General features: G+C 47.4%; 2 protein-coding genes across 4 annotated transcripts in view; one reads left to right on the forward strand and one right to left on the reverse strand.

Annotated features, from left to right (window-relative positions):
* ZSWIM7 (zinc finger SWIM-type containing 7) overlaps window positions 1–15,101 on the forward strand; it is a 28,251-nt gene extending 13,150 nt beyond the window's left edge. Inside the window, exons 5-7 of one of the 3 annotated variants that reach the window (XR_006739410.1) lie at window positions 1,233–1,352; window positions 10,632–10,747; window positions 14,795–15,101. Coding sequence is in view for 2 of the 3 variants with exons in the window: in XM_045569441.1 (XP_045425397.1) it covers window positions 1,233–1,349 (117 nt within the window). In the remaining variant the exon portion in view is untranslated. The remainder of the gene's footprint in view (window positions 1–1,232; window positions 1,353–10,631; window positions 10,748–14,794) is intronic. The other 2 variants (XM_045569441.1, XM_045569442.1) reach the window with 2 other exon arrangements.
* ADORA2B (adenosine A2b receptor) lies at window positions 3,135–27,291 on the reverse strand. Its single transcript, XM_045569440.1, has 2 exons — window positions 26,828–27,291; window positions 3,135–4,200 (listed from the first exon to the last, which is right to left on the reverse strand). The coding sequence occupies exons 1-2, from the start codon at window positions 27,160–27,162 to the stop codon at window positions 3,537–3,539; spliced, it is 999 nt and encodes a 332-aa protein (XP_045425396.1). The 5' UTR covers window positions 27,163–27,291; the 3' UTR covers window positions 3,135–3,536.

Raw genomic sequence — 27,291 nt, forward strand, 5'->3', positions numbered from 1 at the left:
TGTCCTTGACTTCAGTTAGTCATCTCTTTTGGGTTTAGCCTCCCAAAATGCAATGTCATTTTTAAAACTACATCAGTTTCCTGCATTTTTATTTCAAAGGTCATGGGTGCAGCTTTGGGAAGACAAAAGAGTAGTCCTGGAAGTTGGCACTAGGGAATTAGATGGTCCAATAAAAATATGAACTAAACTGGATGTTAGCAACTTTGCATATCCCCACACATCTAGCCATGAGGTATGTCTTCCCCTGTAGTAAGACAGCCTGGCACCACAATTGACTTGCACGTGGGGCAGGAGTGCTGTTGTCTGTCTCTTTACACTTTTGCCAATTTCGTGAAGAGTCCAGAGCAGCAAGCAGAAACAAAATACACTCACATACACTTTATTCCAAAGGGAAAGGCACTCCCCCTCTGAGAGCAAGTAGCTATTTTTTAAGTCTTGCCAAAGCAGAAAATAATGGCCTCCACTTCATTCTTCCCCTTTCTTTTATGCTGTTAACTTCTTAAATATCTTGGGACCTGGATGGTAAGTTGGATATCCCATTGTATAAGAGGCTACATTCATAGCTGATGTGCCATAAATTTATTTCACCTGTAAAATGATAGCATTGAACTAGGGCCCCTTTAAAATCTAAAAGCTATGTTCAGTGACATCAGTTCCAACAGTTATCTCCCCAGAGGTGTGTACAGGCCAACATATGTGAGAGTTTTACCACCACCCCTCCCTGCCCCCAATCCCAGAAATACAACACAGTAGTTAGAGGAGTAGACTGTAGACTCTAAGCATATGGTTATAATACCTGTTCTGGCAGGTAGCTGTCAGATTTAAATGAGATAATCCATGAGAAACATTTAGCAACATGATGCCTCAAGGAATGTTAGTCATTGCTGTGGTAGCTCTCTGAAAGCAAGGACAAAATATAATGTAGGACTAAAATGAGAAGCCTGTCTTGGTTTTCACCATGGCTTATATACCCTGTGTCCACCGGATCTAAACTATTTCAAAATCAGCAGACAAAATAAGTCTGTCTTTGTCCCCTCTGACTTCTAGAAAGAATACACCTGTCTCATCCTTATCAGCAGTATTTAGGCAGTAAGTTAAAGGCCCCATAATCTGTGTACTCTAGTCTTTTCCTGCTAAGTATGGTGATTATGAGAGGTCTTAAGGTCTTGGTTAGACTGGTCATCCTTGGCCCTTTGCCTGTTTCTAACAGGATTGTATGTTTTCTATTCTAGTGCAAGCATCTCTTGGCAGTTTATCTTAGTCAGGTTATGAGGACCTGTCAGCAGCTATGTGTCTCTGACAAGCAATTGACTGACATATTTTTGATGGAGAAGAGACAAGAAACATAAAAGGTACAGATTGAGCATCATTGTCTTTCAAAATAGAAGTCCTGTCAAGAAATGCATTTAACATGCCATGGTTCACATGGAAGAGAAGTGAAATGGATCATCCCAAGGCTCCTTGTTATTGTCCTTTTTCCTTCCTGGACTGTAGGAAAGGGCTGTCATTGTGGAAGGTGTGTGTATGTTTAGAAGCCCACCACAGGCCGGGCGCGGTGGCTCATGCCTGTAATCCTAGCACTCTGGGAGGCCGAGGTGGGCAGATCATTTGAGCTCAAGAGTCCGAGACCAGCCTGAGCAAGAGGAAGACCCTGTCTCTATTAAAAAAATATAAAGAAATTAGCTGGACAGCTGAAAATACATAGAAAAAATTAGCCGGGCATGGTGGTACATGCCTGTAGTCCCAGCTACTTGGGAGGCTGAGGCAGAAGGATTGCTCGAGCCCAGGAGTTTGAGGTTGCTGTGAGCTAGGCTGATGCCACGGCACTCTAGCCCAGGCAACAGAGTAAGACTCTATCTCAAAAACAAACAAACAAAAAGGCCCAGCACAGTCTTCTCATGAAAAACCTGAACCAGCCTCTGAGCGCCTTAGGTAAAAAATGTTCCAGGATGGAATCGGCCCTTTAGATTCAAATAAAGCTGAATATCTTGTTATGTCGAGAATTATTTAGATTCTTAAATGACTGAATTACTAGAGATTCTTAAAAGGCTAGAGTGGTAGGCCATAATTCTTTTCCTTGGGTCCAGAAAATTATTCAGTAGCGATAAAAGATCACAGCTGAGATGTGGCTGAACAGCGACAAGCATGAAAAGACTCAGGAGTTCTGGTTTCAGTAAGTTTCAGGCATCTGTGGTGTTGGTGCCAAGACAGTTTAAGTAGGCTGTGTTGTGGAGAGGTAGTGTCTAGAAAAAGGGAAGAGCTGGTCCTCCTCTGCATGCATTTCTGAGCTTTATAATAGAACAAATGAAGGAAGAGACTAAAAATCACGTCCTGGAAGGAAACTACAGTTACTATTAGGGATTTTCAGTCTGAAGAAGAAAAGACAAAATAGATACCAGGAGGAGTATGAGAAGGGAGAGATAAGAGACTCAGTTGGACTCCAAGAGAGAGCAAAGGAGCAATGACAGATGAAGATGAAAATGAGACAGATTGCACACAGAACAAGAATTTCTTGTGCCTCCCCAAACATGAGCCAGTAGTGAATGAATGAATGCTAGGTGAAAAGCCCAAGGTCACAGATTTTCCAGTGTGTGGTCTGTGCTTGGCAGAGCCTTTTGTTAGGTTGAGGTGTAACGAATAAAATCTATCAAGACTTTCGTGCTACTTAGGAAACTTCGAGTACAACATTTTTTTTCAAGCAGCCTAGGGGTAAAGTATAGAAGGTAGATGCAGCTGTGCATAACAAGCCAATGCAGCACCCTAAGCTTGTCTTTTTAAAAGTTTTATTTTTATTTCACCTAATAATACATACACAGTTACATAATTTTACTTACTAAAATTTTCACACTTTGGCTTCTAAGAACTTGGCCCAACTTGAATTTGGGAGAGAAGCAAAATTGACTATCTAGCTCTAGAAGGGGGAATTTGGTAGAAGAGGGATCCCATTTCATCAGATTCTTCCTCTAGGGTAGTTTTCTGTATATAGAAAAGCATGAAGCTTAACATTGTTATATGATGATAATTCTACTTAAGAACTTATGAAAATATCGTTTCCCTAAATTAACAGAGCAATTTCTTGATTGAAGAATTGTAGTTTTAATTTTCCAGGTTGCCTTTCTAGGAACAGGTATACATTTTTTAGTACAGCCACCGTTTATTTTTCCATTGCCTCTAAGTTAAAAAAAGTTTGCATTATAATAGTTCACAGTGTTTCACAGTAAAATAGTTTGTCATTTTCTACCATAAATGAGGCAGACTTCTAAAAATAAAAGTCTTTTAGAATCCATTCAAGTTGTCAGCATCATCCACATAGTAAGAGCAGCCAAGTAGACCATAAATATATTTGTCAACCTTGGAGCCTACTAATGACACATACATATTAGCGAGATATGTGGTAACTCCAGGGAAGTGCTCAGAAGAGGCAGCCCACATGATGTGAGATGTAGCTGTCTTCCACAGTGAGGATCAGTTAGTCATGCCGTGCCTCTTTTGTATTGTGAATTTGTACCGTCTCCTTGAAGAGGCCAGAGTCCCGGTCACAGGCCCACACTGAGAGGAGGCTGTGCCCCCGCCTGCCCATTCCCACTCTTGACATCTGTCTGGCACAGAACATACCTGGAGATGATTTTGTGAAAAGTATAGCGGAAGTCTCGGTTCCGATAAGCATAGACAATGGGATTAACAACTGAATTGGCATGTGACAGGAGAATGGCTATATTCATTGCCCACTTGGGCTTATTTTTAGCCTGAACTGGCTGAAAAAGAGTGACACAGTTGATGGCATGTACCGGTAGCCAGCACAGAGCAAAAATTCCCACAATCATGGCCAGTGACTTGGCTGCATGGATCTCCCGCTGGAGGGTGGTCCTCGAGTGGTCCATCAGCTCAGTGCGCTGAAGCTGTCGGCAGGCCACCATGAAGATCTTGATGTAGATCACCAGCATTATGAGCAGTGGGGGCAGGACACACCCAAAGAAATTGAAATATACCATGTAGCTCATGGGGACCACATTCTCAAAGAGGCACTTCACAGGGCAGCAGCTTTCATTCATGGTTCCATCCCAGGGCTCCGTGCAGTTGTTGGTGACACTGTCTTTACTGTTCCACCCCAGGAATGGAGTCAATCCAATGCCAAAGGCAAGGACCCAGAGGACAGCAATGACCCCTCTTGCTCGGGTCCCAGTGACCAAACTTTTATACCTGTTCAAAAGAACATCATCTGTTATGGTCAGTTTAAAGTACTCTGCAACCAAATCCAAGACCCCACCTCTGCTTTTATTCCATGACCGTTTAGCCCTAACAACCTCTAAGGTTCACCTTCGAGGGCACTGTAGCCTTTACTCTTAACACTAAAGACAGGCAAACAAGTATGAGCAGCTTTGCTCTAACAAGCTTCATAAGCTTTTCATTGTTGACTTAGTAACTCATGTCTGTTCAGTGACAAAAGATAGTCAATGACAAGAGGTGGAGAAGACTTAAAAGTATACAGTAAGTCCTCACTTAACGTCGTTGATAGGTTCTTAGAAACTGCAACTTTAAGCAAAACAACGAACGTACTGTAGGAACTTACCATGTTTATATCAATTATGGTAAAATTGGTTTTGTTAGAAGTTATGTCATTTCACTTACTGTTGCAGTTTCCAAGAATTTATCGATGTTAAGTGAGGACATACTGTACTTTCCAGTTATCTAGGTACTGACCCTGAGTCTAGGTCTTCTGTAAAGCACTGTTCTAGGTAGTTAAGATACACCAGTGAACAGAACACACAAAGATTCCTGCCAGATTTTAGCAGGGGGAAACATAAACAACAAACATAAGTTAGTAAACGGTGTGGAAATATGTATGGTATGAAAAATGAAAAAAAAAAACAGTGAGGAAGATCAGGACTGGCAGAACTGTAGTTTTGTAGTGAAGGGAGGCTTCACTGATGGGGTGACATTTAAACAAAGGCCTGAGGAAGTGAGCACTGGAGCCCCCTGGAGTCAGGAAGCACTACCTGTGGCTCTGGGCAAGTAACACAGGTTTGCCTGGGACTATGGGCAGAATCATTTCAAAATACCTCTGTAAACTGCTGGAGAACAAGAGTTCTGGCAGTGCCCCTGTCTATAGAGAAATACTAGCAGCAGAGTTGATAAAAATTGGGAAATAACAAGTATTAAATTTTTTAGTCATTTTTAAGCCATTAAATCTTACTAAAAATCACTAGAAATCAAAATATACCTTTTAGACATTTTGCTATAAATTAGTCTATACATGGTTTATAGCAAAAGTATTAACTTTGTCATTAATGACTGGTCCAGAATATGGATGTAATATATAAATGAACATATTCAATGTGACATATTGAATAAGTGGAATAAAATCTTTCTGTAACCTCATAATCTCTGGCGGGGAAACTGGGAAATAATTTGATTCATGTTACCTTAAGACTTGTCTGTGGAAAGTACCCAGTTTCCTTTGCCTGCAGGATAAGGCTCCTACTGCTTAGCGCGGCTCCAGAGCCCTCCACGCCTCGGCCCCACATTCCCAGTGCCTGCCATTGCTGACCAGTGGCTCCTTTCTGGCTCATGCCATTCTCAAAATCAGACAAAACACCTGTTCCTCTTTCAAAGATCCCTCCTTTCTTGGTCACCTCTTAGACAGAGGTGGCCATTCTTACACTCTGGCCTTATATACACACTTGTCATAGAGTCTGTTTATCTGTTACATGTGGTTTCCCTCAAGTAGAATGTCAACCTTTTAAGGACAAGGACCTTGACCCTTTGTATTGTTATCCCCAGGACCTAGCACAGTACTTGGCACGTAGTAGTTCTTAATAATGTGGCCATTCTGAATATATTCCCCATTTGTTACCTGACTTATCAAACAGCTTTAAAGCAACATTCTGCTTCCTAGGAATACTTGATCCTGTAGCCTGGACAGGCAAAAGAACTGGTAGTTTGCTGGGGAAGTTAACTGAGGTCCTGCCCCGTAATTTACAGTGATCTCTAATCTTTTCTGTTCCCTATTAGGGTACCTCTCAGCAACAGGCAGCTCAGTTGTGGGGCCTTTACTACAGATGACCTGCTGGGACCAGTTTACTAAATTTTTCTTGGCCAATGAATCCATCTATTCCCTTTCCACTTCCCTCCTCAGTCAGGAATGTAAACCCTTCCTCAAAAAATGGTATTCCTTGCCATTGCCTCACCAGAGATATGAATAACACAGTCCCTGCAGAATAACAAGGAAGCCTCCTAAAGGCCAAGCACTTAGAATCCTCAAATTTCAGGTCCATGAGGCAGCCTAGACGCCTGCCCTTACTCCTCCTTTGTTAGCTGATTACAGGTCAGCCCTGGGAATGAATTTATATTTGGGATAAGCAAATCATGGCACATCCATTCTTTGTTGGTGATTGGTCTAGAGTGGACAGTGAGGTCATTTTGGCCAATGAGACATAAAAGGACATCTGCTAGGGGTCCTCCAGGAAAGATTTTACTTCCTCATAAAAAGAGAGAGACCTGTGAGGAGAGTTCTGCCCCATGGCCCCCATCCCTTACTTGCTTTTGATGCACTTGTGGATGGTTGTGACATCTAGAACTGTAGCAGCCCTCTTTTGACCATGAGGGACAAGCCTACAGACAAAACCAATGGGAAAGCAGAAGAAAGAAAGCAGCCTGGGTCCTTGATGACATCTTTGAACCACTAGACAAACTCTAGAACCATCATGGCACCATATTCTCGTTTTAAGAGATAAGTAAGGCCAGGCGCTGCGGCTCACACCTATAATCCTAGCACTCTAGGAGGCCGAGGTGGGAGGATTGTTTGAGGTCAGGAGTTCGAGACCAGCCTGAGCAAGAGTGAGACCTTGTCTCTACTAAAAATAGAAATTATCTGGACAACTAAAAATATATATAGAAAAAATTAACCAGGCATGGTGGCACATGCCTGTAGTCCCAGCTACTCAGGAGGCTGAGGCAGGAGGATCGCTTAAGCCCAGGAGTTTGAGGTTGCTGTGAGCCAGGCTGACGCCACGGCACTCTAGCCCGGGCAGCAGAGCGAGACTCTGTCTAAAAAAAAAAAAGATAATTAAATGTCTTGATTGCTCACAGCTCTCTTATATACTCTTGTTACCTGCAGCGAAAAGTATACGAACTGGAGGGAACTGTTATCTTTTCTAGTCCAATCTCTCATTTCACAAGTAAGGAAACAGAGATACAAAGTCTTTGAATAACAAAGCCAATATATGAACCACAGACCAGAAGCTAAGTCAGGACTCACAGGCCTGTGTTCTTGCACTGTGTCAGCAGGCTGCCTCTTAATTTACCTTTTTTCTAAAAAAAAAAAAAAAAAAGGAACTTTAGATTTGGAGTACCCTGAACACAGAGGGATCGCTCATGGTGTGGCTTCCCACTAGAGTTCAAAACAACAATTTGAATCCATCCACATGAATCCATCCACATCTGAATGTCTCATAATTGCTGGATCCTATACATGTGAAAAAGTTTATGGCAAATTGTCTTGGATAAGGAAATGCAGCTGATTCCTTTAGAGGAGCAGCCGGTTGCAGCTTTGTCTGTGAACTCCCATTGCCACCTCACTTCCGTGTTGCTTCATTATTTCACTCAAAGAGTTCTTCCTTTGTACCACGCATTCTGCTGGTATTGGAAACATAATCACTGCCCTCATGAAACATAAGCTAATGGAACAGAGAAAATAAACAAGGAGAACAAGGAGATATATAAATGTGTAATTACCAATTGGGACAGGTTCAGTCATACCCAAAAGAATAGGATGCAGTGATGAGAGAAAAACGGAGACTGCAGATACAGGATGTCGGGAAGGCCTCTCCTAGGCAGAAAGCTAAAGGGTAAGGAGTGAACCTTTTGAAAATGAGGAAAACATTCCAGGCAGAGAGAACAGCATGCGCTAAGGCTTTCAGACAAAGAATGTTAGTTCCCCAAAGAAGCAAAAGGAAATGTGACCCCAAGAGGAGTCAGGGGCCAGTTCATAGGCCATAGGGAGCCACTGAAGGCTTTTATGCAGGGGAGTGGCACTGATTTATGTCGTATGAAGCTCACGTGGCCACAGTTTGGAGACTGAACTTCAGGGAAGCAAGAAGAGAAGTAGATGAGTTAGGAACGTGTTTCAGTAGTTGATCCGAGAGGGAATGCTGACTTGAGCCAGGGTGCTGGCAAAGGTGATGCAGATGCATGTGCACTGTGGAGGCAGGACCCACGCATCCTGAAGATCGGCTGGATGCAGGAAGATGGGAATCAAGGATGATTCCTCAGGGTCCCCCCCGCCCCATGTATTAGCATTTACTGAAAGAGGATGAAGTTCAGAAGAATGGGTTGCAAGGGGATGAAGATCAAGAGAATGGTAGATGTTAGTATACTGATGAACATGACCAGTAGAGAGAGAGATGCAGGGGGAAAAGGACAGAAGCTAAGAATCTGAGGAGGTTGGAGGACGTGGGGTCCAGAGCATGCGTGGAAGGACACTTCCCCAGCTGTGGCAGAAGGAAGGAGGAGAATAGGGCCAATATGGGGAGGTGGCAGCTGGGTGGTGAGAAGATAAGGGCAGCATCTCCTTGGAGAACTGTTACCTCAGAGATGCATGGAGAAAGTCAGCAGCTGAGGGAGAGGAGGAACCACACAGCTAAATGCCGAGTTTTGGAGACAAATGCCCACAGAAACCCTCTGCCAACTGTCCAGAACACATCGATAGCAGAGTTACCACTGCCTAAGCACCCGCTGTTTGGGTGGCACTCTGCTGTGTACCTTCCACATCTCATCAAACCATGCCCCATAAAGGGAGAGGTGCTATCCTCGGTTTATACAGACGTGGAAATTAAGTCTCAGAGAGCTTAAATGACTTCTCCATGCCACTAACCTGCAGTCAGGACATAAACCCAGATTAATCTGATTTTGATTTTGCCTAAAGTGGTCATTTTCTTGCTTAGGAACCTACTGCTCTTCAGCTCTCATCTCACAAATCCCAATTTCCCCCTTGCCTGCTCACCCAGCCATGGCTCAGCTGTTTCACTCTTTTCCCCCAGACACATCTGTCCTTGCCAGAGCTGCTTCCTGGTTCCAGGGACCCTCTACGCTGAAGGAAGCCACATGGGAATTGGAGACTTGAAGGAAGGGGCCTCTGCTACCTTCTTAGGAGGTGGTCCTCAAAGGCAGCAAAAAGAGACAGGGGCTATTTCTTTATTCTGGTGGAGGACATAACCAGACTCCTTGGGCACAGCCTCTACAGGGAGCAGGTTCAGGCTATATGATATTATGATATATGTATACAGTCGTCCCTCGGTATACATGGGAGATTAGTTCTAGGACCTCCTTGTATAGCAAAGTCTCAGATACTCAAGTTCAGCAGTTGGCCCTGCATAAATGAAAAGCCAGCCCTCCATATGTGTTTGTTTTTACATCCCTAGAATGCTGACTTTTCTATTGCATTTGGTTGAGAATAATCGGTATAAACAGACCCATGCTGTTCAAACCTGTTGTCCAAAGGTCAGCTGTATTGGTTTTCATTCACAGTTCCTGGGTCATAACTCCTATAGCCCTTGTTATTTCTCCCTAAGGTAGGCCATCGAATCCAAACCATCCTCAAATCTTCCCACCTTTCTGCCTTGGAGCTGGCTGTAAAGAAATCCTCTGCCTTACCTTGTCTGATTGTAGGTCATAAGACCCCATTTCAGAAGGGGGCCTGCCCCACACCTGGGAAGAAGGAATACTGCACAGAAAAGCCAAGAAAAACCTGAACAGACAGGCCTTGCTGGGTTCCCCACTCAGCCTTATTAGTATTAGATCATCCCATTTTGTCCAGTCGCATTTCTGCACGCTTGTCCATGCTTCGGTCACACCTATCCAAGGAAGTCTCTGCAAAAGGCCCAAGAGGATGGGATACAGAGAGCTTCTGGACAGCTGAACACGTGGGTGTGCCTGGCAGGTGGTGCATCCAGGGAGGGCATGGAAGCACCACGCCCCTTCCCATACCTTGCCCTATGCATCCCTTCATCTGTGTCCTTTGTAATATCCTTTATCATAATCTGGAAAACATAGGTTATTCCCTGAGTTCTGTGAGCTGCTCTAGCAAATTAATCGGACCCAAGGAAAAGAGGTTCTGGGATCCCCAATCTAGCCAGTAAGCACGGGTAAAACAACGTGGGGTTTGTAGTTGCCATCAGAAGTAGAGGGCAGTCTTGTGGGACTGAGCCCGCCATGGACCCGATGCTCTCTCCCAGTAGATAACGTCAGAGATGAATTGGAGGATGACACCTAGCTGGTGTCCACTGCAGAATCAATTGCTGGCTTGTTACTGAGGGGAGATCCCCACATATTTAGTCACAGAAGTCTGTGTTGACTGTCATGGTGTGAGAGCAAAGGAAAAACAGTTTTGTTTTGTTTTTTCTGCTCAGAGGCTCCCAAGACAGAAGCACTTTTAGTGCTGGAGCTTCAGGTCCATAACAGCAGAAGAGTTGGCTTCCATAAGACACACAGCTGAACCAGGCACAAGGCAGGAGACATTCAGGGATGCTACAGAAAGCAAACAAGTGTCCCTGCACTGAGTAGGACACCCTGGGTCTCTGGCATCTCATGAAGGCTCTGGTAACCTGCCATGTCTTCTCATTTCCCACTTCCAGCTGTGCTTCTGTCCTCACCGTGAATGCCTGTCTCCCTCCCTGGCACCAACCCTTGCTGCAGACTCCACGCCTCTCCCTGTGCACTACTGGCTCTGAGGACATCCTCAAGTCTGCATGTGTGTATCCACCTCCCCAAAACATTCCTGAGAAGGATGGGCCACATCATTTTGTTGACGGACCCTGTGTCAGTCCCTGCTCGGCTGCAGAGGGCACTGAGAACTGCAGTGAGGCCAGGGAAGCAGGACGGCTGCCCCAAGTGTAGGAGAGTAAATAGCAGATGACTGAGAAGTGAATACAGGAAACACAGGCAGCTTTATTATTCCAAACAAGGCAGAAACAATTCCAGCCTTTGCAGGCCCACACAAAAGGGGTGGGAAGGTCTACACTCTGGGAAATGGCTGTGCCCCACTGCTGTGTGTGGAGCTGTGCTCTGATCCATCCACTCTCCTTATAAGGAGCTCATTAGCTAAGGAGATTGATAGAAAACCAGTCACATGGAGGGAATCAACAAAAGGGAACAGCATGAACACTGAGGTTACATAATGAAAGGGGGAACTGCCGAGGGCTGCATAACAAGTGCTGGCCTATTTCTGGGTCAGGGTCTCCTGCTCTGGCTCTGTGGCCCTCAGCTTAAACCAAGCTGCCTTCTCAGCTTTAGAAATCAATTCCAAGTTCTCAGGGTGCTCCTAGTTCAGATTCCCAAGGGCAGCTACCCTGGGCAGTGACATTGAGCCTAACCAGTTCAGTCGGGCTGGATAGTGCCTGAGCGCCCTCCCCATCAGAAACGGTAGCTCCAGAACCCACCTCCAAGCTGCTGCTGACAGTTTTAACATAAAGTATACAAAGCACTTTGTAAACACAAATTGCTAAGTAAATGCACACAAATTTCTATAGATGCTTAAAACTGTTTATCGTTTAGGGATGTTTTTCTTCATAGTCTTGCTAGCTCACAAGTTTCACTCCTCTGAAATACAAACATTTCTGCTATAAAACCTTGTGTTCTCTAAAATTGCACACAGTTAACAGGACTTATGTGAAAAATGAGGTTAGGGCAGACCACTCAAACCTACAGTTTTATAACTAGAGCACTAACAAAATCTCTTGGACCACCAGGCAGGCAGTTCAGTGGAGCGAGAGGCTGTCACAGTGGGTGTTAAAAAGACACCAAAAAGGTCTAATGGAAATCTTGGCAAAGATTAGAGTAAGGCTGATAGTGCCAGGGCAATGCAGATGAAGGAGAAGTTCTGAGCCAAGGGACTGTTACTAAGTTGGGCACACAGACAGTGCACCCTGCCATGGGCAAGACCCTAACAGGCAAGGATGCAGCTTTCTGTGGAAGAAGTGATGGCTACAGGCACTGCTGCTGTTATTCTTATTCCTGGGAGCCCACGGGAGCTCCTGCTGCAGAGCAGTCAAACTGAAAACTGAAGGCTTTTTCTTTCCTACTGAAGACTAATTCTACTCCTACTGTCCCACCTCCTTTGCCTGGGCAAAATCATAGATGAACCCACGTAATGCTTGCAGCATACAAACATTCTTCCCGTCTACCTATTGCAGTTCAGAGTGTCACACGGAAGCAGAATAGTTTGCATGCTGCTGTGCTCTCATGGTGGCCCATGATTGCCCAGAGCACCTCTGCCATGTACCTACCACATAACTCGACGTTTTCTGTCTCCCTCTAAATGACAGGTTCTCAATGATAGACACTCTCTCTTGCTCACAGTTGTATCCAGAACACCTGACATGATGCCAGGCGAGCAAATGTTGAAAGAAAGCCTGAATTTATAAGAACGAAACAGAAGTCTGCCTTCTTTAGTCATGTATACGTGTTTAACATCCACTTGGTAGTTTTAAACAAGGCGAGACACGGGGTATGTGAACATGGTTTGCGCTTCAGCTCATGCTGTCTGTGTCAGAGGGGACATTTTATGATGAGTAGTTGCCTCTGATTTCTCAGATTTCCCATGGACCCAAACTAAAAGGGTTTTTTAAAAATATTCATGAATAGAAATAGAAAATTTTAATAGCACTATATCTATTAAAGTAGAATTCATAATTTAAAACCTTCCCACAAAGAGAACTTTAGACCCAGATGCTTTTACTAATGAATTCTATCAAACATTTAAGGAACAAATAAAACCATTCTTATCCAAAAAGAGTAGATATTATTTGATTTTACTTATATGAAGTTCAGGGAAGTGGGAAAAAGGACTCTCTTTACCATTTGCATATTGAAGGCAGTCCCCCTTATCTCTGCGTATGGTCACAGCTGTGGCCTGCAGGCCAGTCTGAGGAAAGGACAGTACCTGCCTGCCCACTAGATAACAAGGTGTGGCCACTGGAGATTACTTTGAGGCTGCGTCCTTCCCAGGAGGCCGGCGCTGCCTGGCTCCTGAAGGGTTCTCAGCTGTTCCACAAATGCAGGCATGTCCAAATTCCAGCAGTGGACCTGGCTGGGCCTGGGCTGAGCCTACTGCCCTATGTACAAGTGGCTGGGAGAGATGCCATTTGTCCTGCACAATCACCTAAGAACAATGGATGAGGAAGCAGGTAGCAGGGAACAAAGTGGGGAGCACTCCCCACCAGTTTACTATGGCAAGAAGGAGAGGTGTAAAGTGGCTGAGATTGAGGGTGGGGGTCAGGACCAGATCCCTCAGAGTTCCCCTTTGGGACTGGTTTTTGGTGGTTCTCATATATCAGGTGGGACATACAGACAGCCCAAAGTTGCCAGACTCCAGACTCCAATCTTCACATGGAATGAGCAGCCCCTGGGCAAAGGGGTTGCTGCCTGAAACCAGACTAGAGAAGAAAAGACAATCTGTCTTGTGCGTCAAAGTGCCTTCCCACGGCTGGTGTTAGAACTTGGTGCTTCACATGGATCCAGGAAGGACAAGGGTCCTAGATATGTCTGCACTTCTTGTGATTTTAGATACCTCTTTTTTCCCTCTCAACCCTGAGATTAATTCAACATTAGTTTTGAGACACTCAGGCTTTATTCAACTGTAAGTGGGTACCACCAACAATGCTGTCAGCCCACACCCTGGGTGTTTTCTAAATATTAACAATAAACTCAGGTCTAAAGTAGCCACAGAATATTATGTGTGATTATTTTTCTTCCTATGCCATATCCCCAAGTTTTTCAGACTCATTGAAGTAAAGGTGAGTGAGTAAGGATTAGAGCCAAATGAGGTACGTGTCAGAGCCATGAGTATACTGCAAGGTGTGACTTTTATTCAGGAAATAGGGGAGACTCAAGTCACATAGATTCCTACTCTAGAATCTCCACACCTGACTTTCCAGGATGCACAGCTTCCTATGTTGGCCATCTCAGGTTCTTCAGTTAAGTCAAAATTACACATTTCTCTTTCCCTATAATATTTTTGCATATTAGTGAATTTCCTGAGCTGTTTTCATATTGTTTCTTTCCTTTCTATTAAATGGTTTTTGTTGTTTTTTTTTTTTTTTAAACTTGGGACCAGCAAGTTGTAAAGATACATGTTTTACCTGACAGTTATACCATGAGTTGAGAAGAATCAATCAATAATTTGTATTTGTTTTTAAAATTAAATTAGTCCGTGATAAGAGTTGCTTTTTTTTTTTAGGAGTTGGTCCTTGACCACTAGTTTGATGCCATCTCTATTTTGGGTGACCTCTTTCACCAGCAGGCCTGTTACTCTCCATGACTGACTGTATTAGTGCTTAAAATGAAATAAATTGCTTTTCCACATTAAAAAAAACTAATTCAGATAGAGTATTAATTGTCAAAAGTATCAACCTCCATATACACAACCAACCAATTAGAAGAGGAGGCACATAATGTCAGTATGTCCTATTACTGGTGATGTTAATTTTGATCACTTGGTTAATGTGTCTGCTGGGCTTCCCTATTATAACTATTTTTCCCTTTTTAATTAGTAGGTATCTTGTGGTACATATTTGGAGATTTTATAAATATCCTATTCCTCATCAGACTTTCACCTGTGAGTTTTAGCAACTATTGATGATTCTTGCCTGAATTAGTTGTTACTATGATAGTTGCCAAATGGTGATTTGCTTAACTCAGTCATTCCTTGTCATTAATTAGATGGCATTCTACTATAAGCAAGAGCTCTTCTAATTCATTATCTTTTTTTTTAATTTCCTACCTCTGTTTACATTGCTAGGGCCCAGAAAAAATGATACTCCAGCAGCCATGAGCAAACCTACGTAAATCTTGGTTTCTACATACCATTCTCCACTAAAAGGAACAAGGGCCTTTTGGAAAATGTCTAGTTCTAAAGCTGGAAAGTACAATGCAAGCCTGAAAGACCTTTTTGTGCCAGAATGTAAGGAAGTACTCAAAAACTGATGGGAACGCTCAAGCAGAAGAGAACTTTGTAGGGACTTTCCTTGACCGAGTTCGGGCATCAAAATGAATGACAGGAATGGATTATAACTCACTGATTGAAAATAAAATTCCATAAGTCCATACTGATATTTAAAAAATAATTTAAGGAAGGGCAAGGAAAAGGTAAAGCTCTTCTTTACGGAAGAATGTGAACTGATAAATGTGGAGGGAATGAAAAAAAAAGAAAATTACATTTTATAAACACCATGGTTGCTACGGTTTGATTGTGTTACCCAAAGTTAATATGTTGAATTTAATCTCCAATATAATAGTGTTAAGAGGTGTGACTTTTAAGAAGTGATTAGGTCATGAGGGCTCTGGCCTCCTGAATGGATCAATGCTGCTATCATGGGAATGGGCTCGTATTGCCAGTCAGTTTGTTAGAAAAGCAAGTTCAGCCCTCTCTTGCGCGCGCGCTCTCTCTCTCTCATCCTCTCTCACCTTCTGCCACGGGATGATGCAGCAAGAAGGCCATCACCAGATGCCGGCACCTTGATATTGGACTCCGCACCCTCCAGAACTGCGAAAAATAAATTTCTTCTCATTATAAATCACCCAGTCTGTGGTATTCTGTTATAGCAGCAAAAACGGACCGAGACAATCGCAACAACTACTAATTCAGGCAAGAATCATCAGTGGGGAAAACATACCCTCACCGTGAAGAACCCTGGCAGACACAACCTTCGCCACGTAATCAAATTTAATATGCCAACAATGGGACAAACTGACGTTACGGCCTTCTTATGTGACGAACTGAGGAGGACACACTAGCACTCGTGTAGATGATATTGCCACCAAAAAAAATTTTTTTTTTTTTTTTTGAGACAGTCTCGCTTTGTTGCCCAGGCTAGAGTGAGTGCCGTGGCATCAGCCTAGCTCACAGCAACCTCAAACTCCTGGGCTCAGGCAATCCTCCTGCCTCAGCCTCCCAAGTAGCTGGGACTACAGACATGCACCACCATGCCCGGCTAATTTTTTCCATATATATTTTTAGTTGGCCAGATAATTTCTTTCTATTTTTAGTAGAGACGGGGTCTCGCTCTTGCTCAGGCTGGTTTTGAACTCCTGAGCCTGAGCGATCCTCCCGCCTCAGCCTCCCAGAGTGCTAGGATTATAGGCGTGAGCCACCACACCCAGCCCACCAAAAATATTTAACTTGAATGTAACCATAAGGAAACAATTAAGCTCAAACTGAGGGACATTTTAAAAAACAAATAACCCAAACTCCTCAAAAACATTAATGTCTGAAAAGACCATAACAGTAAAGCCAAAAAACCCAAAAAACTGAGCAACTGTTTCAGATTAAAGGAACATGTTAAATGCAAACGCGACCGTTCGCTGGAACCTGGATTAAAAAAAGAAAAACTATAAAGAATATGATTGTAAAAACTGGGGACATCTAACTATAGACTACAATATCTATTAAAATTCCTAAGTGTGATAATTGTGCACATGTCTGTGAGACAGCATGAAGGCAAATGTAGCAAAATATTAACAACTTGTGAATCAAGTGAAAGGTATATGGGAATTTATTGTATTAGTTTTGAAACTTAAAAGTTGTCAAAAAATACATTGCTTTAGAATGACACATTATTATTTCTGAAACCACAGACTGCATTAGTCAAACAGATGGGATGTGGGATGTGTATGTGTACAACGTGCCCAGTTTGTGGGTGTGAGACCTGCCACTGCAGATCGGCCCAGGTGACTGGTCAGCCCACATGATTGGTGAGCAGATCTGACTGACACCACATACTGAGTGGTGTGCTTCTGGCTGGAAGACGGGGCATCAGAGGGGCCAGGTTCAAGAGGACTTGGTAACTCAGCTGGACATTGGACACAAAGAAGAGGAAAGGATATAGCAACATCACACATAACATACTGCATTTGTTTTGTAATTTTCTAAAAGTCCCTGCAATTAAAAACCTAGGTTAGGCCGGGCACGGTGGCTCACGCCTGTAATCCTAGCATTCTGGGAGGCCGAGGTGGGTGGATCACTTGAGCTCAGGAGTTCGAGACCAGCCTGAGCAAGAGCGAGACCCAGTCTCTACTAAAAATGGCAAGAAATTATATAGACAACTAAAAATATATATAGAAAAAATTAGCTGGGCATGGTGGCGCATGCCTGTAGTCCCAGCTACTCGGGAGGCTGAGGCAGGAGGATCGCTTGAGCCCAGGAGCTGGAGGTTGCTGTGAGCTAGGCTGACGCCACGGCACTCTAGCCCAGCCAACAGAGTGAGACTCTGTCTCAAATTTTTTTTTAAGAATTTTAAAAATTAAAAAAAAAAACCTAGGTTACTAATGATTTTTGAAAATGCCAAATTGAGGAGATATTTTATCCCTCTGTAACACAGCTAACCACTTCCTATCAGAACCTCCTTGTTGAAGCCAATCTAGTTTGTCCCCTGCCTCTTCAGTTTCTCCTACCTCTGCTCCTAGAATACCCTACACGGCATCCTTATCTCTAGGCAGCAATCTCATGCATTCATCTCAGGGCTAACTGCCCCCGTGTAAGCACGCCCACGTACACACACACACACGTGCATGCACGGACCTGTGCTCATACTCATGCATACAAACACATACTGCCAACTCCTAAATATGTCACAAGCCAGTAACTGGACAAAGAACTAGGGATAATGAGAGGACAACAGACATGAGCCCTGCTCATAACAGAGAAGGGATGGCAAACCTTAAACTAATTACAGATAATTAAGAAAATATCTACAACTATGTAGAGAGCTCAAAAGTATCCTGAGTGTCTCCCAGAAGGAGTGTCGTTTTAAGGGGCAGAGTGAAAATGAGGAAAAATCAGCAAGTAAAGCGGTAGAAAGAACATTCCAGGCAGAGGGAAAAACACAAAGGTTTGACCTCAGTAAGTTCCAGAAACTGAGAGGGTCCTGAGAAGCCGCGCAGAGGAACGAAGGACAGAGGCACAGGATGAGGCCAGAGGCAGACTGGTCTCTGGGGCTGATCTCACACCTAGAAAGTCCCACTCAGCCTGGCCCTGACCGACCATGTTTCTAGCCCTTGTTCACTGATTGTGGTTCCAGGGCCCACCTTGGGTTCTCAGCACTCTTTCCTGCCCTCGTCTGTTGGTCACCTGTGTGGCTTCACCTGTGGCCCCTCTGCTCCAAACTCTGTCACACCCCTTGGGTAACGTCAAACATCCGTCTTCTCTGGTACAGAAGTTTAGATTCTACATGTCTCCAGTGTCTAGACTCTGCCTCTGCCCTGGTCATGCTTTGTTCCTTCTCACCTGGATGGCAGCTGGCCACCCTATATAATCTTGTCCCATCCAGTCCATCCTTCCAGCTGTTCACCAGAATGACTGCTTTATAATGCAGGCCTGACCACATCAAACTGATTAAATTCCTAACTTAGCCTTCCACGTCTAATTATCACTCAAAATCACATTTAAATGACAGTAAAGACACAAAAAGAAATAAATTGATCATCATCCTAAAAACAAGTAAAGGGTGACATCAGCAAACCAGAGATGTTGATGAGTTTCTAGAAACAGACAGCAGATAAGATTATCAGGATGGGCCATGGAGACCTTAATCAGAAACAGGTATGGCCAGGATGAGAGGCTCCAGTCTAGCAGACAGCAGAGAGTAGGATGGGATTTAGAAGAGGAACAGAAAGCAAGGGAAAGACTGCCTGTGGACCACGTTTGTGGGCTGCCCCTCACCCCTGTGGAGCTGTGACATTTACCCCCTCACCCTCCTACTCCCTCCCAAAGCTGAAGCTTGAAACCTAGTGTTGGAAGATGGGGGTGAGAGGAAGAGTTTTGATTATATACACTCTGCCACGTGAAGGATCCAAACCATGTGAATCAAAAAATGCTTTGCAAAGTCAATTCAAAAATGTTGAATCTTAAATCAAAAGTAAAAATATGGGCCAGGCACAGTGGCTCACGCCTATAATCCTACCACTCTGGGAAGCCAAAGTGGGAGGATTGCTTGAGGCCAAGAGTTCGAGACCAGCCTGGGCAACATGTGAGACTCCATCTCTACAAAACATTTTTTAAAAATTAGCCAGGCATGGTGGTGGGCCCCTGTAGTCCTAGATACTTGGGAGGCTGAGACAGAAGGATTGCTTGAGCCCAGTTGTTCAAGGTTGCTGTGAGCTATGATCACACTACTGCACTCCAGCCTGGGCAACAGAGTGAGTCTCAAAAAAAAAAAAAAAGAAAGAAAAAAAAAATCCCAGAAGCAAAGAACAGAAAGAAAATGGAGAGAAGGAATTAATCAAGAAAATACTCTTCTTTTAAAATTTCAGAGCTAAAGATGACCTAAGCCTTCGGATTGAAAAGCTTTACCTAGGAGCATCCTACCCAATGAAGGAGAAAAACTAAAAGTCAATATCTAAACCTAACCTCATCAAATTTCAGAATACCAAGCAAAAGCAAATGATCCCAAAGGCTTCCAGAGAGGAAGTACAAGCTACAGGAATCATACGCACATTTGAGCAACCCTGGGTGTTAGTGCAGTGTCTTCAAACTTCTGAGGGAAAACACTTGTGAACCACGTCCAGTCATCCATCCAATCGTGTGTGAGAAATAAAGAAATTTTTGACATAAAAGAACTCAGAAAGTTTATCTCCCATGTCCTAAAAAATTCACCTAAGGATGTGTACACAAATTAACAAATCTGCGATCCTGGAAAGAGGAAAAAAAACATGGAATGCAAGACATGGTGGAACCACTGCAAGGGCACGATGCGGCAAGTCTCAGCGGCACACGCAACGCAGAAGGCACGTGGACACTCGGCTCTCGGGGGGAGAAGCTGGGTGATCGTAAGGATGTGGGAGCTGTGTTTCCTCCTTTAACGTTCTGATTGCCAGATGGGAAATTCGTGTTCTGAACATGGAGCAGACTAAAATGTGGCAATAATTTAGAGCAATGGACGACATCTAAAAGCAGGATGCATTTGACCTGGACGTTAGAGCTGCCTCCTCGAGAAGCTGGGGGCACTGGCGGACCATGCTGCCTCCTCCCACCACCCGGTCCATTCTGGGGGGAGTAAGTTACACGCAAGTAAAACATGATACATGCTCTTTCTCTGTTTCCAGTTTTCAGAAACTTTCCACATAAAGTTCAGGAAATTTTATTATAGTTATAGAATAAAATGTAAATGGAATAAACCTTGACACTATAAAAGTAATGGTATAATATAAATGTGTTCAGTACACATTTTGTGTCAAGGAAACCATAAGAAATAGTGGTTGCCTCTGATAGGCAAATTGGGAAGCCAGAAATCAGAGACGGGTGACATGCTTTCCACAGTTTACCCTTGTATATACAATTTCAATTTTTGTTGCTGTTGTTGTTGTTAAGACAGGCCCTCAGGGCTGGGCGCAGTGGCTCACGCCTGTAATCCTAGCACTCTGGGAGGCCGAGGCAGGAGGATCGCTTGAGCTCAGGAGTTGGAGACCAGCCTGAGCAAGAGCGAGACCCCATCTCTACTAAAAATAGAAGGAAACTAGGCGGACAACTAAAAATATGTAGAAATTGGGCCCCGTGAGGCCAGGGACCCACTGTGCACGTGATCCCCGAGAAAGGAGTCAGATTATCTGTAGCATCAAGATGTTATCTTTACACTCTTCTCCAGATAATCAAAGACAGCCACTGTGGCTGACAGAATTCGGCGGAGACACTCCGCAGCAGCACGGAGCCAGGCGCTGTTTCCTGGGCAGTGCTGCTCCAGGGCAGCTGGCCGCCTCCAGACACTGACAGAGCGGCTGCAGGCTGCGCCTGGTCTGCAGAAGAGGCTCCTGCCCTCTGGGGGCAGCTCCAGGCCCTGTCCCAGAACAGGGACCAAGGCTGCCAGGGTGGGCTCTCCTTCCCCGCATTCTTTAGGGGGACTTGGCCCCTGCCAAGTCTACTTCCATCTCATCCCGGCCCTGAGGTTCCCACGTGCTCCTGAGGACCAGCCAGCCAGGGTTTTTTTTTTTTAGACAGAGTCTCACTTTGTTGCCCAGGCCAGAGTGCCGTGGCGTCAGCCTAGCTCACAGCAACCTCAAACTCCTGGGCTCAAGCGATCCTCCTGCCTCAGCCTCCCAGGTAGCTGGGACTACAGGCATGCGCCACCATGCCCGGCTAATTTTATATACATACACACACACACACACACACATACATACATACATATATACATATGTATGTATTTTTAGTTGTCCAGCTAATTTCTTTCTATTTTTAGTAGAGACGGTGTCTCACTCTTGCTCAGGCTGGTCTCGAACTCCTGAGCTCAAATGATCCACCCGTCTCGGCCTCCCAGAGTGCTAGGATTACAGGCGTGAGCCACCACGCCCAGCGTAGCCAGCTAGGTTTGGCCTGACTTTACCCCCAGTGAGGGGACAGGGCCTTCAGGTACCTTCTGGGTTAGACTGCCCCAGTTCTGACCTGGTTCCAAGACAGGGGCGTCACCAAGGAGACCAGACCAGACCTCGGCCTATGCCCAGGCACCTGTGTGCCCAGTGGGAACCAACACGCCCAGGAGCGAGCCCCCGGGCTGGGCTGGAAGTCCCATGAGCATTATAAACATGGCCTCAGATACAAGCCAACCATGGCACCTGCCACTGGTTTTTAAAGCTGTGGCTCCCAGCTGGGAGGTGAAGGATAAATGACAGCAAAGTAACACCCAGTCTCAGTGACTACCTCCTGGAGGTAACAGCCTGGCTCCAGGCCTGCCTAGGGAGCCAGGAGCTGGGACCTGTGGTCACAGCCTGAGTGTCTGCCCACAGCACCTCCCAGCTGCCTGGCAGTCGCAGGACACCTCTGCACTCCTCTCTGCCCTTTGTCCCTCAGGCCTGTGAGCGATGTCTTCAGCAGATGGTTTTCCTCTCTCCTCTTCATTAACACTTGCTGGGCCAGCTTTTCTTCCGTTTCACCAGGGAGTTCCTGCCCTCGCTGCGGATGCTCCCTTCCCATGTCCTCTCCTGCACAGTCCCCACACCTGTGCCAGCTGTTCCCCTTGGCATGACACACCCTGACACATGCCCCTTTCACCCAGTCACTCACGTCTTCATTCAGAATGTGGTTTCCTAGCCTGTGCCAGCACCGCACTGGGTCCTGAAATACAGAGCCCCTGCCCTCGCAGAGCTCATGCTGTGGGTGGAAAGACACCGTAAGTAAAGATGGAACTTAAGGGGATCGTTAGAGTTAGTGATACATGCAGGACTGAGAGAAGCCCCTCCACATGGGGGAGGTAAGGAAAGGCGCGCAAAGACCGTGGGTGGAGAAAGAACTTGGGCCGATGGGCTGGGGGGAGGCCCCAGCATGCAGGGGCTCTGCCCGGACAGGGCATCCGGACGTCACCCTAGGTGCCAGGGCAGCGCTTTAAGCAGGGGAATGATATGCTCTGACTTCCGGTTTAAATCGTCCCCTCTGGCACTTGTGGAGAATTACAGGGAGCAGGAGACCAGGTCAGGGCTCCCTGGTGCTCGGCAGGAGCTGGGGAGGGTCTGGTCGAGAACTGCTGAGAGGACACTTGCAATGAGACGCAAGAAGTGACCACAAGATTTAGCGAAAAGGGGAACACTGCATGGGTGACCTGATAGGAGCAATTCGGTGGCACTGTGGGGACAACAGAAGTGGAGGTGATCAAATGGCTTGCTGAAGAAGTCTGCTGTGGAGGGAGGCAAAAGAGTGGATCAGAAAGTGGGGGCGTTGATTGACACATACTCACACACTGATGGGTGGCTTCCTGGGGCTGCTCTAACAAGGTACCGCCAACTTGGTGGCTTAAAACAATAAATATTTATTCTCTCACAGTTCTGGAGGTGAGGGCAGGGCCACGCTCCCTCCAGAGGCTCTAGGGGAGACTGTTCTCTGCCCCTTCTAGCTGCTGGTGGCTGCCCTGGTATCCCCGGCTGTGGCCACATCACTCCAGTCTCTGCTCCCACGCTCACGTGGCCTTCTCTGTGTGTCCATCCTATAAGGTGTGACTGCGTTATTCAGGGGCCACCCAGATACCCACCAAGCTCCTTCTCTCAAGATCCACATGAGGCAGTATTCTCTCTTTTGCCATATAAGGGGATTCTCACAGGTCCCTGGGATTAGGACATGGGCATATCTTTTTTGGAGGGCACCATTCAGCCCACCACAGTGGGGACGATGTGGAAGAGAAAGGTAATGCTGATGCTGACAAAGGGGGACCCAAGGAGGGGAGTCCTGGGGAAGGCAGAAGGGGTAGAACCCAGAGCTGAAAATTTCCCTTCCTAGCTTTATTTCAAAACATTAAAGGTGAATTTTATCATATGGGAATTATACCTCCATTTTAAAAAGTTTTCCAGAATCCCCTACCAACTCCCACCCTAAGTGGAGGCCACATTGTCACCCAAGGCATCAAGTCTTGCTAAGAAGTCTTTAACCCCTACCTCCCGGATGGGACAATGTGAGGCACAGAGAAAAAGCCACAACGTGGCAGAGGGCAGGCACGGTGCTGGGGGCAGGGTCCAAGGACAGGTCAAACCCGCCCTTTCCACGCTGTTGACCCATCCGGCCGACCGAACCTTCCCTGTACGACACCCCTCTTCAGCTCAGCCCCACTGGGGGGACGGCTGGCCTTCAGGCCCCAGCACCACAGCGCCACAGGGGACCGAGTCCACAGAGCAAGGAAGGCCCCCACGCCGAGCTGCAGGTTCAGTGCAGGGGACCAGGACTAGATTAGGGAGGAGGAAGTGAGAGGGAGCACCTGTGGGCAGAGATGCCCTCCGCCCACCTGCCGGCCTGCACACGCCGGGAGCCCGCACATGCCCCACCATGGCACCACTGGGACCGACCCTCCACTAGGACCCACATCAGGAACTGCCTGTGGACTTGAACTAGAGGAAATGGACTTTCTTCTGTTTGTGGACACCCCTCACCCTGAAGGCACAGGGCAATGCCTGATGTGAGCAGGTACTCCTCCCAGTCAGGCCAAAGGTGTCATTTTTGTACCTAACATCACTTCTGGGGCTCCCCTTTCCTTCTACATTGTAATCTATCTCACATTAGTAAACACCTTGGCAACTGGATGGCAGGTGGGGGCACAGGCCTCACACTCAGCCAGTAAACTGGGGCAAGTTCAAGGACTGTTTTTGCCCAGGTCAGAGGCGTGCCTAAGCCTTTGGCCCTGCCTCCCTGCACCTCAGCCTCGTTATTGCGTGGCTTTGCAGGGGAGACACTGCCTCCCAAAAGGACACCCCCACCTGGAGTTCCAGAACCCCAAGGAGGAGGGCCTCAGAGCTAAGTCAGAGCTTGGGGCACCCTGGCACCTGGCCTGTGTCAATCAAGTGAAGGGAGCCTCAAGGTCCCCTGACTTCAGGAGAATTCTCAAACTTTGGTGGAAGGAAAAGTCCCTGGTTTGTTAAAGATATTAATACTAGAATCACTCAAACACCCCACCCCAGAGATTCTGACTCAGTAGGGCCCTGGCATCTGCACTGTTAAGCTGCTCATGGGGCCATGTTCTCTAGAAGCAGGAACCGCTGGAACAGCCAGAGAAGAAAGCCTGCTCCAGGCACCAGCCCCCAGGAGGGTTCAGGGAAGCCATGCAGACCCAGGTCCACCGCTCCAGCCTACCAGGCTGGGGGCTGGTACTGTGGGCAGGTCAGACACCCATATCTTCTGGGACGGGCGCTGGGGGGCTGCTTGCATACACCTGTTCCAGACCTCTGAGTTCTGTGGATGGGCCAGGAGGGCAGGATGAGGGGAGCCTCATGCCAACCCCCCGCCCCCCATCAGCGTTCTCCCCTCCCTGCACCTATCTCTCTCTTCCTGCCCTTAGCAAATGCAAAAGAGAAGTTAGGGGCCTGTGATTCACATCTCTTTCCCCTCAACACACCCACACTCGTTTTTTTTCAAGACCCCACCCAGCACAAACCAGGACAAGAACTGACAGATTTAAGCTTTTATGGAACTTCCTGCTCCCTGTGGCCCAGGAGATTCTTCCGGGTGAGCTAGGGTCTCTGGGTCTCTGCCAGGGCAAGCCCGAGGGGCTTCCGTTAGATGGGCAACTCAGGCTGGGGCTTGTGACTGTCCTGCTGGATGGAAAAAGTCCAAGCGGCCATCAAGTAACCACTGTGAGAACAGGGGCAGAGAAGGGACCCATAAGAGAGAGAAGATTGTTGTGCTGCCCCAAGCTTTGGAAACCCCTGGGCTCCACCACACCTGATGGGGTGCATGAAGCCTCTCGGTCTCATGCCAGGGCAGCAGCACGTGGAACAGCCCAGACACACACATCAGGCTCTCAGCCCAGCCAAGCAGAAGGTTCCTGTTCCCTTTAGAACCCAGGACACAACCCACAGGGGCCAGGCTCAACACATCTGCCTGCTCGAAAGGCTTCTGGGAGCATCTCCCACTCAGTCCCCACAAACGCATTCCCCTCAACCACCAGTTACTGCAGGCAGGATCCTCCTCCAGAAATAGCAGAAGGTTCTTCTCCCTGTTTCCCAAACACTGGTGCCACACACAGCCCTGCAACACAGCCTGACGGCATGGGTGGGAACATGGTGCCAGCTCTGAGTTCAAGTCCCAGCCCTGACGCTCTTTCCAGATACACCATCCTGAGCAAGACTTTCATCTCTCTGAGCCACCACCTCGAGCCTACAAGATGCAGGTAACAGTAACTATCCTCTGGAATTGCTGCAAGGATTTGTGGGTGTACATTTAATATAAACTGCCTGGCACATAGCTGGCACCCAATAAATGAGTTCCTTCCCTTCCTTCCTATTCTGTGACTTGGTTTCCCTGTCTCAGCTCCAAATCTAAAGAGACCCCAAGCTCATCTCAGAAATGTCAAAGCGGCCCAGGCACCGTAGACAGAGAATAAATATTTTGAACATCCCCTCCATTTTTAATCCATCAGCTACAGCTGAGGATCCACTCCAGCTGCTGGCTGACTCCACCCTCTCAGTCTACACTCTCTCAGCCTGGGAGAAACAGAGCACAGGTAAGTTCTCCACAGTTTTCTGAAATCCTCGTGCACTTTCCAGCCTGCTCCAACGGGGCAACACGAGGAAGAGGGTTGCAGGGCAGCATGCGGGCTCTAAGGGCGTTCATCGGTGTTTGGCGAACAGAGGAACACTGTAACTCTTTTTTTAAAGTATATGGACGTGATTTGAGTCACCACTAAACATGCAGGGACAAGTGTCCGTCGCATTCCCCAAAGTTAACCAGCACCTTCCCCCTCGGATGCGCTGGGCCATCTCGTTTTGCAGCAGGCACATTCTTAAGCTGGGTCAGGAATAGTGACCGTTCTGACGGCGCCAACTCCCAGCGTCCCAAGTTGCCTTGTCCTTGTCCGGAACCTCCCCGGCCTCCCGGACCCCCGGCACTCACAGGGCCGCGTCTGGCCGCAGCTCTGGAGCCCGGGCTCCGCTGAGGAGCGGCGGCTCTCGCGGACACCGCCGCTGCGGGGGAATGGAGCGCGGAACGGCCTTCGCGGCACGAGTGGAGCTGCGATCGCCAACTCTCCGCGCCGAGCCTCCACCCGTGCGCGGGGTGGCGCTTTCCCCCGGCTTTCCCCGGCGCCCTGCGCCCCGGACCCGTGCAGTTGTCCCTGGGCAGCTCCCTTAGAGGGACGCGCGCCCTGAGAACGCACGGGTGGGCCAGAGCCCGCCAGGGTCCCGTCCGGGCACCGCAGGTGCACTGTCTCCGGGGGCCAGCGTCCTCCAGGCTGCGAATCAGGGCTCCGAGCGCCCAGCGCGCCCTCGGGTTGGCCTGTCTGCGGTCCCCAAGGGCCGTAACCGGGCCTGGAGAGGGCGAGCCTCTTCGGGGCTCTGACGGCTTCCCGAGGTCGGGGGACGCCACGCGCCTCACCTGAGCGGGACGCAGACGGCCAGGTACCTGTCAACGGCCACGGCCAGGAGGCTGAAGATGGAGCTCTGCGTGAGAACGAGCACGAAGCAGGCGAGGAAGAGGCAGCTGTGGAAGTCAGTGCAGAAGCCCAAGCTGATGGTGATCGCGAAGGGGATGGCAAACAGCCCCACGGCTACGTCGGCCGCCGCCAGGGACACCAGGAAGTAGTTGGTGGGCGTCTGCAGCGCGCTGGACGTGCCCACCGCGGCGCACACCAGCACGTTGCCCGCCACCGATAGCGCGGCGACCGCCAGCTCCAGCGCCACGTACAGCGCGTCCTGCACCTCCAGCAGCATGGCCGGGCCGCCCTGGCGCCGGCGTCGCCTACCGGGGCCGCGCCTGGGCCCCACCGGGCATGGCCGCAGCGCCCGGCCCGCCTCAGCCCGCGCCTCCGAGCCGCCTCTGAGCCGCACCGCCCGCGCGCG

This window comes from Lemur catta, chromosome 15, assembly GCF_020740605.2.
Source record: "Lemur catta isolate mLemCat1 chromosome 15, mLemCat1.pri, whole genome shotgun sequence".
NCBI lineage: Eukaryota > Metazoa > Chordata > Mammalia > Primates > Lemuridae > Lemur > Lemur catta.